The 14357-nt window shown below is 41.9% G+C and overlaps 1 protein-coding gene across 1 annotated transcript in view; it reads left to right on the top strand.

The window, feature by feature from the left end:
• LOC129834466 (polypeptide N-acetylgalactosaminyltransferase 18-like) overlaps nucleotides 1-14357 on the top strand; it is an 88035-nt gene that overhangs the window by 33888 nt on the left and 39790 nt on the right. Inside the window, exons 2-3 of the mRNA XM_055899473.1 lie at nucleotides 6136-6331; nucleotides 7076-7242. Of these exons, the coding sequence (XP_055755448.1) occupies nucleotides 6136-6331; nucleotides 7076-7242 (363 nt within the window). The remainder of the gene's footprint in view (nucleotides 1-6135; nucleotides 6332-7075; nucleotides 7243-14357) is intronic.

The raw sequence follows: 14357 nt of genomic DNA, 5'->3' as shown, positions 1-14357 counted from the left end.
GAAAGCGTCTCACAAGGCCTAATTAATCACCAGCACAAGTAGTCACATGAATGAGCCTGGAGGCATGTTTGCTGGGATTGGCAGACTTTTAGAACATCATCCCGGTCTGAGCCTAATCACTGTGTTCTTTTCCCATCAAGAATGGAGGCATTCCCTTGCTATTCAAAGCAACTGAAACTTTCAATGCTGTATGTTTAATTTACTGTAAGGTTCTGCTTGTCTTTTCTTAGTCAACCTTGTGTTCTTTTTCTTTGTGTTCTTGACCATAGCCCTGTTTCTTTGTGTTCTGGAACGTAGCCCTGTCTTTCATTTTTGTTCATTGATTTCAACTGTGTTCGTTTCTCACCTGGTCTCATCAGCTCCCTATTTAGTTCAGTTCTTTCTGTTTGTATGGTTGTGAGGTATTGTTTGTTTTTGACTGCCTACCTGTGTTTGACCATTGCCTGCCTACCTGTGTTTGACCATTGCCTGCCTGCCTACCTGTGTTTGACCATTGCCTGCCTGCGACCATGATTCCCGCCTTCTGCGAAGGCTTAATTAACATCTGCCGCACTCTGCGTGTGAATATACACCTTTTTCTCCCTGAGTATTTGTTACACTTACGCTACCCATCTCCAGGCATTATAGTGCCCTCCACTAATATTGGCACCCTTGGTAAATGAGCAAAACGGGCTGTGATAAAAAAATTTAAAAAACATATTTTTTTATCCTCTTGGTCTTTCATTCAAAATATTTACAAAAAATCTAACCTTTAATTAAAGTAAAATAATTGAAAGAAAAAATACATTAACATAAAACAAATATTTTTCTCAAATATATGTGTGCCACAATTACGGGCACCCCTTCATTCAATACTTTGTGCAACCTCCCTTTGCCAAGATAACAGCTCTGAGTCTTCTCCTATAATGCATAATGAGGTTGGAGAACACATGGCAAGGGATCTGAGACCATTCCTCCATACAGAATCTCTCCCGATCCTTCAGATTCTGAGGTCCACGCTTGTGGACAATCCTCTTCAGCTCATCACACAGGTTTTCTATGGGGTTTAGGTCAGGGGACTGGGATGGCCATTGCAAAACCTTGATTCTGTGGTCAGTGAACCATTTTTGTGTTCATTTTGAGTTGTGCTTTGGATCATTGTCCTGCTGGAAGATCCAACCATGGCACAGTTTTAGCTTCCTAGCAGAGGCAGTCAGGTTTTACCATGTAAAAAAAGTCAGGTTTTACCATGTAAAACCACGAGTCCGTCTTACCATGTATCCTAACAAGTTGTCCAGGGCCTTTGGAAGAAAAACAGCCACACAGCATCAAAGATCCACCACCATAATTCACAGTTGCAATGAGGTACTTTTCTGCATGGCTGTCTTTCTGTCTACACCAAACCCACCTCTGCTGGTTTGTTTCCAAAAAGCTCTATTTTGGTCTCATCTGACCATAGAACCTGGTCCCATAGAAAGATTCAGTAACGTCTGGTAAACTGTAGGCGCTTCAGTTTGTTTGACAGCAAAGGCTTTTTATGGCAACCCTCCCAAACAACTTGTGGTTATGTAGGTCGTTTCTGATCATAGTTTTGGAGACTTTCTGACCCCAAGACCCAACTAACAGCTGTCTGCAGCTGTGATCCTGAGAGATTTTTGGGCAACTCAAACCATCCTCCTCACTGTGCGTGTGGTCAATATAGACACATGTCCTTTTCCAGGCCGATTGTTAACATCTCCAGTTGCTTTAAACTTCTTAATTATTGCCCTGATAGTAGAAATGTGCATTTTCAACCATTGAGCTATTTTCTTATAGCCATTTCCTGATTTGTGCAGCTCAACAACCTTTTGTCTCACATCATTACTGTATTCTCAGGTCTTTCCAATAGTGGTGGATGACTATGGAAACTTGGCATGTGTGACCTTATATTTACACTACCGGTCGAAAGTTTGGACATACCTACTTTGGACCGGTAGTGTATACCCCAGTGAAACAGGAAGTCATGGGTTACCACTTAAGTGTTCCTAATCACTCGGGTGAACTTAAAAAACGTAAAATATGAATGGGAATATACTTCAGTTAGATTTTACTCATAAGAATTTCTAGGGGTGCCAATAATTGTGGCACACATGTTTCAGAGAAAAATATTTATTTAACTTTTTTTTCAATCATTTTACTTTAATGAAAGACCAAGAGGATAAATAGCAAAGATTTTTTTTTTCACAGCCTGTTTTGCTCATACAGTATTTACCAAGGGTGCCAATATTAGTGAACACTGCACTTTGAGTGAACTCAGATGTTGGTACAACATTTGTTGGCTGACCACATTGTGTTCATTTCTGCTGTTGTTCAAGCGACTCTCGTGATTATTCATAATCATACACCATATTTCAATGTTCTTTCTAATTAGCATGTGACCAACTACAGTACTTATAGTAGATATTGGCTGCATTGCAAACACGTAAAAGACACACCCTTCCCCTCAGACCTCAAATTACGTGGACACTTCTAATGACGTATGAGGATTTGACACTTGCAGGACAAGGGGAAGGGAAGAATGAATTAATTTTAAATGAACCGCCCTTGCCTGGACATTTATCACTCGTTCGTCCCACGGTTGTGTTTTCAGTCATCATGGAACCACCGGTAGCTGTTGTGTGTGTGCTTTATATGCGCTAGTCAATTATGATTTGCATTTCATATCTTGTCTGGAAGACAAGCATCCGCAGACATCGAACACTATCCGACGATATCAAGTAAATCGAAAATTACAATGTATGAGTGTGATAGCAGGGAAGTTCTATGCGCTAGTTAACTTTTCCAAAATCTAGCCAAACTAAAACATAATTACTTTTATGATTCGTGTTTTTGCCGTCATGCGCATTAACAGCACAGTTTCTAACTTTAAAAAAAATAATACTTACACTTATATGTAGATGTTGGTTTTAAGTTTTGGTAGACTTTTCTTAGCGGATCTACAATCATCGCGAATTGAATTATGGGGCGTTTCAGGCCCCAGAGTGAACAGGATTGTACACTCGCACAGTTGCCAACTTCCCTTGCTTGGCTAATTGTTTGGACCTACGGCAAAGATGGTCGTGGGGATTCCACCAAGGGCATAAGGCCAGGGTAAGTGGAGGAGGGTGGGTCTTAATGAGTTTGAAACGCAGCCAATAACAAGGTTGTTTGTTTCATAGGAAAGTCCAATGCCGCTCTGCATACATACCACTGACTCAAGTAATAAGATTAAATGCTTTACTTTGCCACCATAGCAGGCTAGCAAGGGCAGAGATGCTGCACTGATTTATAATACAGTACTGTGTTCCTGATAAAGACCTTTACCTACAGATAGACAGGTACTGGAGGTACTGTTTTCTGTCTCTGAAAGTATACCATTCAATCGGAGGTAAACAATAATCAACCATCTGCTATGTTTATTTTGAGTTTTAGATAATTCATTAAAAGCACATATTTCCTTCTGAATTTGTTGGATTGTTAACAGTAGCATTACTTGTTAATGTTTATCTATTCTTGGTTTGGAAAACGCATTTTTGATACCTGGAAAAGAAATGGAAATGTTTTTTTCCCCACTGTTTAGCTTCATTTTCTTTTAATCAGTAGCAGTGGGTTTCTCTCAAAGGGTAATGGTTCATTGTTGTGCTGCCATCAAACAGATTCTCATAGTGATGTTTCAAGTTTCAACACGAGTCTAATTCTCACCCCATTTTTTTCTTCATATGACCTCATGTTAGAGGAAATTTAATTTGGCTTGTCAAAGCAATTGTTTTAGTCTGCCTCCAGCTATTTCCAGATCAACTCAGCAATCTAGATTCGTTGGCCCCTTGACATTTTGTTTGGTTTCATGTTAATTATCTCATTTTTTTCTTACAGTATGTTGTTAACCAGGTTTCTGAATAAAACACTGTATAATAGTACATTTGGATATGAGTTACCTTATTTTTTCTTCATGTTGTTGTCTGGGGAGTGTGCATCCTATCACATGCCCACATCTGACAGACCATTCAGCCCAGGGACCTCCCTGACCCCTCAGTCTCAGTGTCCTGACCGGTGCCTCTGGAGCTGCTCTCCCTTACTGTTCTGTTACAATGGCCGTGCACACTCTGCCTTGTTTTGTCAAATCAAATGTTATTTGTCACATACACATGGTTAGCAGATGTTAATGCGAGTGTAGCGAAATGCTTGTGCTTCTAGTTCTGACCATGCAGTAATATCTAACAAGTGATCTAACAATTTCACAACAACTACCTTATACACACAAGTGTAAAGGAATGAATAAGAATATGTACATAAAAATATATGGATGGCCGAACAGCATAGGCAAGATGCAGTAGATGGTATAGAGTACAGTATATACATATGAGATGAGTAATGTCGGGTATATAAACATTATATAAAGTAGCATTGTTTAAAGTGGCTTAATGATACATTTATTACATCCAATTTTTTTTCATTATTAAAGTGGCTAGAGATGAGTCAATATGTTGGCAGCAGCCACTCAATGTTAGTGATGGCTGTTTAACAGTCTGATGGTCTTGAGATAGAAGCTGTTCTTCAGTCTCTCGGTCCCCGCTTTTATGCACCTGTACTGACCTCGCCTTCTGGATGATAGCGGGGTAACAGGCAGTGGCTCGGGTGGTTGTTGTCCTTGACGATCTTTTTGGTCTTCCTGTGACATCGGGTGGTGTAGGTGTCCTGGAGGGCAGGTAGTTTGCCCCCAGTGAGGCGTTGTGCAGACCTCACTACCCTCTGGAGAGCCTTACAGTTGTGGGCGGAGCAGTTGCCGTACCAGGTGGTGATACAGCCCGACAGGATGCTCTCGATTGTGCATCTGTTAAAGTTTCTGAGGGTCTTAGGGGCCAAGCCAAATTTCTTCAGTCTCCTGAGGTTAAAGAGGCGCTGCTGCGCCTTCTTCACCACGCTGTCTGTGTGGGTGGACCATTTCAGTTTGTCTGTGATGTGTACACCGAAACCAATGACTACTCGGTGACATCCCCAACTCCCTTGTGTTACAAGGTATTGGCTAAACCCCTTAAACAATGACTGTTCTCCTGGTAAACTTGAGCCCACTGTGGTCACCATGTGAGATGTGTATTTGAGAAGAAATGGGAGACCTTGTAGGTTTAAGGTCTTCACAGCGGCCAGAACATAATGAGGAGATTGAAAACCTACAGCACTTCAGCTTGATTTTCTGCAGTTTTCTCTAGGATCATTCTGGATCTATTGAAAGCTCCTAGATAGACACACTACACTGAACCATCGTAACATAACCTTTTCCACTGATCCCCTTTAGAGTAATTTATGATGAAGCGACATTCAAGATTTGCACAAATGTATTGGGTCTTTTTTCCTTGTCTTCACAGCGATCATAAATGTCATCGAGCTGTACAACAATGTCACATTCAAATTACACTGCAGCGTTCAGCTTTACAGAGCTTTCAGATGTATCATTCTGTCCTCACTCTGACAGTGTAGAATCCCTCCACACTGGGATTTAAAGGAATGAGTGCATTAAATGACAGCCCTGGGGCATACAGTGTGTGGCTATGAGAGTCATAGAGGAAGACGCAGGATCTATTTAAATTCAATTGGATTCCAGGAGTAAACACTGTAATCACATGTACCAACTGCCTGTCTGTTTGATAGCTTTAATGTTTCACTTTATCACGCTCACTGGAGCTTTTATTTTTATTGGCTTCGTTAAATGTGTCTTTGGTTTACAAACCACTAGCCCGTGGCTGCGTTCTCTGAAGGCTCACATCATAATGCTTGACTACATCTTTCTCAGTGACCATGGAAATCTATTATCTTGAAAAGCTGTATAAATGAATACAGTCTATTTTCTATCAGAGTATATGAATGTAATACTATACAATTATTTACTCAACATTCAGAACTGTATATTGATATGAATATTGTTACTGCTTTCCAAGGTGTGATAGCTGTGTGAACATAAGCAGTGTAACATCAATTCATTTATTCATGTAGGAGCTCTACTAAGTGTTCTAAGGGCAGTTACATTGACCTTGTTATTGAGGCGTTGCTCTCACCTCTCATGCACCCTCAGTAACAGACAGGGTCTATGTGTGGCTGGCTTATACAAATAATATTTTTTTTCTCTCTCTCTGGCTCCCACAGAAACCCCCCTGAAAGGAGAGGATGTTCTAGGAGACAAATCGTTTTCTGATTCGTCCCTGTTTGCCCACTGGGGTCAGGAGCTGAGCGCTGACAGCCGCAGGGTGGCCCTGAAGATGTTCCAGTACTACGGCTACAACGGCTACCTCAGTGACCGCCTCGCCTTGGACAGAGCCATCCCAGACCTCAGACCTGATGGGTAAGCTGAGCTATCTGAATAGAGCACAGAAAACCACTGGGAATATCACCCACTTAAACTTCTGCTGTCCCCCCGAGTCATACCAGCAGCCCAGGGGCTAACAGGACCTTCATATCCAGACTGTCTGATTTCACTATGGTCTGACTATAACACACTAGTTGTGATCGTTTTGGATACAGACTATATGGAAGAGCACACATTAGAGTCCCCACTTGTTTGACTGTCGAGAGCATAAAAAACAAAGCTGACTAGTGGGTTTTCATGTTGAGAATAAGCCTCTGCATTTGACTCAAGCCCTGTTTTGACAGACAACCCAGAAGGAAAGTGTTACTTCAAAACAGTGGGGTGCAATTTTATCTCCCATAATTACCAACTCTTGTCTACCCAGTAGGAGCATAAAAGACCCTCACTCCCCCTCTCTGTCTATCTGCGGTTCTCATACAATAATGTTACATTGTGAAAAGTGTCATATCTTATCCCATTATTTGCTTCACAGATGCTTTTATCTGGATCACACTGAAATACACGTATTGTTACTGTCACTTCTGCTGTTGGGTTTGGAGGTCTGCCAGGGACATTATCATAACAACCACCTCAACATTGAGACCACAAATTTCCCAGGCGTTTGAGAAACAGACACATCTTTTTAATATAGCTAGAATGTTATTGCTTTGAATGTGCACTTCTCTAAATCAGGTCCCTTCTTTCCACACTCCGCTCACATCAGGTCTGTTTTCTCCCCAGGTGTAAAAACATCACGTATCCTTCTAACCTCCCTCAAGTTAGCATTGTGTTTATCTTTGTGAACGAGGCCTTGTCCGTCATCCTGCGTTCCATCCACTCTGCCATGCACAGGACCCCCTCCCACCTCCTCAAAGAGATCATCCTGGTTGACGACTACAGTGACAACGGTGAGCATCATTAGACTGTATTGAACTGAAATGACCCATGTTGAAAGTGTATTGCAACAAAGTGTTTTGTCTGAAGCAGCCGTTGCTTGCCCATATTTTGTTTGATTTCCTTTTCCTTTGAGAACTTGAGTGGCGGTACTTTTCTTTCGCTCTGGGTCTTGGCTCTGTTGGCCTCCAGTTTATCAGTGGGAATCTTCTAGTCTTAGTCTGCAGGAAACAAAGGGGTAATTACTATCTTTCTATATAATCTAGCTCTTTAATGTCCTTAATTATGGGCTGTGCTCACTGGATTTAAAGGATAGGTTAAAGAATACTAATTAGCAGGACAAGCAGGGAGATCTGCCTGATGGTAGATTACTATCCAGAGAGGTAATTAAGTATTTTGAATTTTATTATGGCCTCCACGCTGTGTGAGCCCACTGGTTCTGAGATCTGTCTCAAACTGTGCCTGGTTTAAAACACCAGCTGATCCTATGGAGTCTCACCACAAGCACACAGTCTTTTAAAACAGTGCAGCCGTATCGGTGAGCGGCCTGTGTCTACTGTTACTAATGACCACCGTCACACAGTAAGGTATGGAGGGGAAGGCTGATTAAAGATGACGCCAGCTGTGAGATGTAGGCTAACATCCTGCTGTTGTAGAGTTTGTGCAGGACTACATCACTAAAAGTCAATAATGCCAGCTATCAGTTGGTGTAGACTGGTGATTGGAGAGAATGCTGATGGGTGGGTCAGTGGGTTGGGTCAGTCAGAAGAACCTCATACTCTCCCTGCTGGGATAAGAACTCATTTAAAGATACCCCTCTTTCCTTTTTTCCCTCGTCTCTTCTCTCCTCTCTATCCGGCTGTGCACTCAACCTCCTGCACCCTTCTGCTAATCCCTAGGTACCCGAGGCACACTTTATTGCCTCAGCGAGCTGACAGCCTCCTGGGACAGTCCATTATTACCTGGGTACGGGGTGTAGGCTGAGTGCCCTTATCTGGAGATGCCATCTGTTTCACCCCTATGTGAGGGGAAATTCCAAAGGTTGTTGTCGTCCTCTCTCAGCTCAAGTGGATTACCGTGTCCCATGGAATCTTTGATTTTATCATGTAATTGGGAGGCAGAGAGCAACCCCTGAGGTCCCTCAGGAAAGCTAGTCACGCCGTGACATTTTGCTAATGGCATTGCAACCTGTTCGCCAGAGCATTCTGTCAGATTCACTCTGATAGATTTATCCTTATCATTATCGTCATGATTGCTAATCTTATCTCTACTAAACGTTGTCAGCCTGTTGACCCATGGTGCTGCTTAGGCTGTTTCAGGGGGTCACCATCTAGCTGCTGTCCTCCAGCACCAGGAGCATCATAATGTGAATCTCTGTCTGCAGAGTTCTCCTCCACCTCCACCCAGCATTAGCATGCAGGAGACACTGTGACCGTTAAGGGGAAGAAGGGCCAATTTACCTGGCTGATTGGATGATGTACCCGGCCTGAGGAAGACATGTCTCAGGGACTCTGACAGGGACTCTGACAGGTGTCCAATCATCTGATTGATTGGAGGAAGACTCAGGATTTCATTGGAAGCCAAGCAGAATTTGGAATGGCTGCCAATGACTCCTCAATGTTTCAACATTGAACTACACACTACTGTATTTTAAGGATAATTTTAAACAGCATAACTTATATTGTTTGGAATGTTGTCGGTCCTTAGTTGAAGCTGTCATCTTGTGTATTTCTCTGTATTCAAATCAGCATGAGGTCATCTGACAGGGTTGTATCACAGAGTGAGTTTCTAAATTATTATCCTTACGAACAGGCAATGAGAACCCCTTAGGCACATCCTAACAGCCTTGTTATCCAGCTACTCTCCATTGCAGGGAGAAAGGCTGTATATCACAGGGCTAGAGAAAGAAGCATGAAGGAGGATCCATCTTTGTCTGTCCACTCTCTCTGTCTCAGTCTCTCTCTAGTCCCTCATCATCTTCTCTCAGACTCCATACATCAGTCTCTCTAACGTTTGCCTTTTCTCTCTCTCTCACACTCACTCTCTCTCACTTTATTTTCTCTTTCCCTCGCTGTCTCTTGGTCTGGGCGGAGTGACGAGGATTTGTTCATGTATTACATTCACAGCCCTGACAGAGTTGCCAACCCGAGCTCATTTTGAGTGATGGATGGCAGCCTCTGTGTCTCTCCAACTCCCAGCTTTTAGCTACAGTAAATACAGAAACTTTGACTCAACAACAAGGATTGGGTCCATCCCCCCTGGATTATAAACTCCTCAACTGTGCCCGATTTAGAAAGACACATTTGAAATATAGGAAACGGCTTAACAGTGAGCTCCAAATGTATTGGGACAGTGACAAATTTAGTGTTGTTTTGGCTCTGTACTCCAGCACTTTGGATTTGAAATAATACAATGACTATGAGGTTAAAGTTCAGACTGTCAGCTTTAATTTGAGGGTATTTTCATATAAACAAGCTGACAGTCTGCACTTTAACCTCATGGTCATTGTATCATTTCAAATCCAAAGTGCTGGGGTACAGAGCCAAAGCAACAACAAAATAGTCAGTCCCAATACTTTTGGAGCTCACTGTATATCATCACCTATTCATTATGCTTCTTATACAGATGTAAGATCTTAATATGAGCCAGTTTGCTACAGCAGGAAAATAATCCTGCAGCAACAGGAAATGTGAATTATTATGTGTATTATAATTAATGGACATTTTTGTAGGGGTTAATACATTTTTCGTGAGGGGAAAATCATTTCTGAAATTTCTAAGTGGAAATTACAAAATTCAGAAGACTTTTAAACCTCAAATACACGACACGTTTTAAAGGAAACGTATCCTGAAACAGGGTGATCAAATTAAGATCCTACATCTGTACTGTGCACTTTGTTGTTATAGCAACAATGATTCTGCAGTTTTCTTCATGAGCTTTTTCCACAAATTTGCAAAACGGAATAATCTTTATAAAAGGAACTTTTGAATCTATATGAAAAACACTTCACTTGATGACTTCACAAATCGAGAGGATGTTGCAGTTTTGTGCAGCAGGGTCCTCCCACAACTCTGACTGTAGGACTGTGCCTATTACATTCAAACATGAGCATTTCTTAGGAAGCTTCAGTTAGGATATCAGTCATAAAAGATTGATGTTCTTGGTCATCAGCCGTTCCCAGGGTAATGAACCTGTAACTCCATGTGCTTTATTATGATTCATTAGAAACCATTACACTTCATCATTCTTCTTCTCAATTCACAGACATCTGAATCTCTTAATTATTAATTGTATAAAACAAATGACTTAATGCGGCTGATGAAACGTCATCAGCACGTGCCCATAAGGTGCCTATTGCTTTCCTGAGGAGACTGTTAAAGGGAATGATCTGAACAGAGAATATCATTTAGCTACTCTCCATTCCATCATTGAACTGATATGTGCCACTCTGAAAGCATTAACACCATTTGTGAAACATCTTGTAACCAACGCTCATTTTCTGAAATAGAACAGCACCACCATTCACAGCACGTCCAGTTGGGCTATTGAACTTTACCCAATGATTGATGAGGGACACATTTTGCTCAAGGATAAACAAAACGCTAGGGTGCTCAGCCAAAAAGAACAACTATTTCAAGGGCAAGGTGTTGTGCTTCAAGGCAGCAAACAAGGTTCTCTCAGAACACAATCTACTTGACCTGAACTGGGACTGCATGGTGCTGGAGTGGTTATTATAAACAAATGTAACCATTGTATTATAAAATAATCTAATTTAATCATGTAGGATTCATATTCTTTTTTCCAAATTCTGCTCCATGTATTATTCCTATATGTGCTGGAAAATGTATGCTGTCCGTGAAATCACAAGTCTCTTAGGTCTAGTAGAGATCTCATGTGCTTTTTTATTCAGTGAGATTCTATGGTACCTGGAGCTCAACTCCCTCAGACAATGTTTAGTATGCTGCTGTTCACAAGAGAAGATTAGAATGGAGACTGCTGCTTGAGGGGAACTACAGCGGCATTATGGAAAACAATGAGGAAGCAAAATGGCCAAGTAAAGATAACACCCTCCATTCTCTACTTACCTCTGCTTGGGTTGTAATGAAATCAATGCCTCTTTGAGTATAATGACACTCAATGCTTTCCCTCTGAACAGGATGACCATCAAAGTGTCTTATAAAATCTTGAGACCTGGTACCTGTGCAGTGTCTACCCAGAATACCAAAATTGGTTCTGTGAAAGTTCCCAGAACATTTGTTAGGGTGCGGCAAAGATTCTCATAACACAAACACTGTCCAGTTGTGCTGATGAGAATATAATGTTTGTATAAAACAATCGCCTGATGTTGCAAGAACGTTCCCAGAACACATTTCTGTGTTATTACATAACCGGGAAACCTAATGAGAATGTTTGGGGAATGTTCTGTGGTGGTGGTTACAGACGTTTTAGTGAATGTTAGAACATTCCAAAGATATTTCATTTAAAACATTTTCTGAAGAAAAACAACATTTTGTTATCAAAAACATTCTTTGAATGAATGCTTTTGGGATGTTATCATTCTAATGTTAGATAAAACATGAACTAGAACTTAATGGGAACCTTAGCTAATGTTCTAGGAAGGTTCCCAGTTTGCTGGGTAGCTACAAATGCTTTCTCAAAGGTTCTTCAGTGTAATGAGTGTACTGACCGAAAGGGAACCACCCCAAAAAATGTAGGCAGGGAGGCCTTCTGTGGATCCATTAGTGTTTACAGTAAGTCATTACTCCCAGGTGGACTGTTTAGTGTGGTGTTACACATGGTGGAATGTGTGATTATTGGATTATGGCTGCCAGCCATACAGAGCACAGTAGCTGTACTGTTTAGGGGTCCCTCTGTTCCTGGCCTGTAGTCAAACCATCTGGTGAACATTGTGAGAGATGACTGATAGCACGTCAGATGCAAACAAGCAGGTGCCTGGTGGGGGTGTGCGAAGTCATTTACCACATCTCTCTGCTTTATAATGATGCAGCAGAACGCTGAGACTTGAACAATAGCACTTTGGAGGAGTCTAACTATCTTCTTCATACTGTAGGCATTTCTCTGGAGGTTTACACAACACAGCTCATAAAAGTGTATTTAATATTCTTTGTAATTGACTGAAACCTTTTGGATTGGATGGCATTTCATAGCTGCTATTCCCCAATGTGTGATTACTCTGAATGTAAAGATTTCCTGTCCTGTGGAGTGAATTGTAATGTCTCAGGTTTTTAAGTCAGTGGTAACACAGAGTTCCAGTTAGCGCACAGGTGAAACCACCATCTGTCCGCTGACATCAGTTGATATCAGGTGGTTGACCTCATGTTTCCTTCAGTTGGAGACTTAGCTTGACATTATGTTGATTAGTAGCCCTTTACACTCGTACCCCTATACGAGTTGAAAATGGCAGATTTGGACACTGATAAGTGCCTAAATTGGAACACAGTGGCTGTACAGTTACATGCTATACATGACGTCAGAGCTCAGGGTCTTTACAGCTCATTGTGGGTTTTGAATGACTGCCGTTCTGAACTTGAGCACCGCGCACGACAATAAAAATAAATATTCTCATTGATGAAAGTTGAAGGAGAGGCAGCGTGATGTTTCAGTTTGCATAATGTTTATTCACTTTTCAATTCACATTAGCAATAGAACGTCATGTGCCGCAAGAAGGTTTGGCGCTCGGCAACGGACATTTACTGTAAATATTCCTATGAACTATCCCAGTAGTCTATAGCCACAACCAGTATGCTTTAACTATGCAAGCGACACATTTGAAAAAGGAACCAAACCACATTACACTCTTGAATAAGGCAACAATTCACAAGCATGTGCAGAAAATAAGTTGGCCAGTAGCAGACAAGTTGGGCCAGGAACCGAAAGGCTTCTGGTTCAACTCCTCGAGCCGGCAAGGTGGAAAAATCAGCAGTTCTGCCCTTAAGCAAGGCAGTTAATACCCAACAAAAACTGCTCCCGGGGCGCCGATTTAAGGCAGCCCCCCACACCTCTCCGATTCATGCATTCAGTTGTGCAACTGACTAGGTATCCCCTTTCCCTACACAATACATTTTAGCTTCAAGACATAAGCACAGTTTTTAACAGCATGTCTTTATCACTACCCCCTCTCATACAAATATAAAAGTACAGTAGGCCTACCTTACAACATTACAAGTCAGGCTTAATTTGCATCAATATCATGCAAATAATTTGGTCTATGTGGTAAAATGGCTCTAGGGTATCATGTTTCAGGTAAGACCCAGATGCAGACCGTGTCGAAGTAACAAAAGTTTATTACTTGAACAGAGGCAGTCAAAATGACAGGTCAAGGGCAGGCAGATGTCAGTAATCCAGATAGGGTGCAAAAGGTCCAGAACGGCAGGCAGTCTCGGGGTCAGAACAGCCAGGGGTCAATAATCCAGTGTAGTGTGGCAAGGTAAAGAATGGCAGGCAGACTCAGCAGAATGGTCAAAACCGGGAAAAACTAGAAAACAGGAACTAGAACAGACCAGGAGCAAGGGGGAAAACACTGGTAGGTTTCACGAAACAAAACGAACCGGAAACAGACAGAGAACACAGGTATAAATACACTGGGGATAATGGGGAAGATTGCACAAAGACATGCAAAACAGAACCCCCTGCCCCGAGTTCGAAATTTCAGGAGACTCCTCACCGTGTACGCCGGTTGGACGTGGATGGGGTGGGCCTGGAAACAGGAGACAAAGGGCTGTGAGACATGGGTTTAATTCTACACTGCTCAAAAAAATAAAGGGAACACTTAAACAACACAATGTAACTCCAAGTCAATCACACTTCTGTGAAATCAAACTGTCCACTTAGGAAGCAACACTGATTGACAATAAATTTCACATGCTGTTGTGCAAATGGAATAGACAAAAGGTGTAAATTATAGGCAATTAGCAAGACACCCCCCAAAACAGGAGTGATTCTGCAGGTGGTGACCACAGACCACTTCTCAGTTCCTATGCTTCCTGGCTGATGTTTTGGTCACTTTTGAATGCTGGCGGTGCTCTCACTCTAGTGGTAGCATGAGACGGAGTCTACAACCCACACAAGTGGCTCAGGTAGTGCAGCTCATCCAGGATGGCACATCAAT

This window comes from Salvelinus fontinalis, chromosome 35 (assembly GCF_029448725.1).
Source record: "Salvelinus fontinalis isolate EN_2023a chromosome 35, ASM2944872v1, whole genome shotgun sequence".
NCBI classification, from domain to species: Eukaryota; Metazoa; Chordata; class Actinopteri; order Salmoniformes; family Salmonidae; genus Salvelinus; species Salvelinus fontinalis.
The sequence above is the reverse complement of the archived record's forward strand: the minus strand, read 5'-3'. Positions and strand labels throughout refer to the sequence as shown.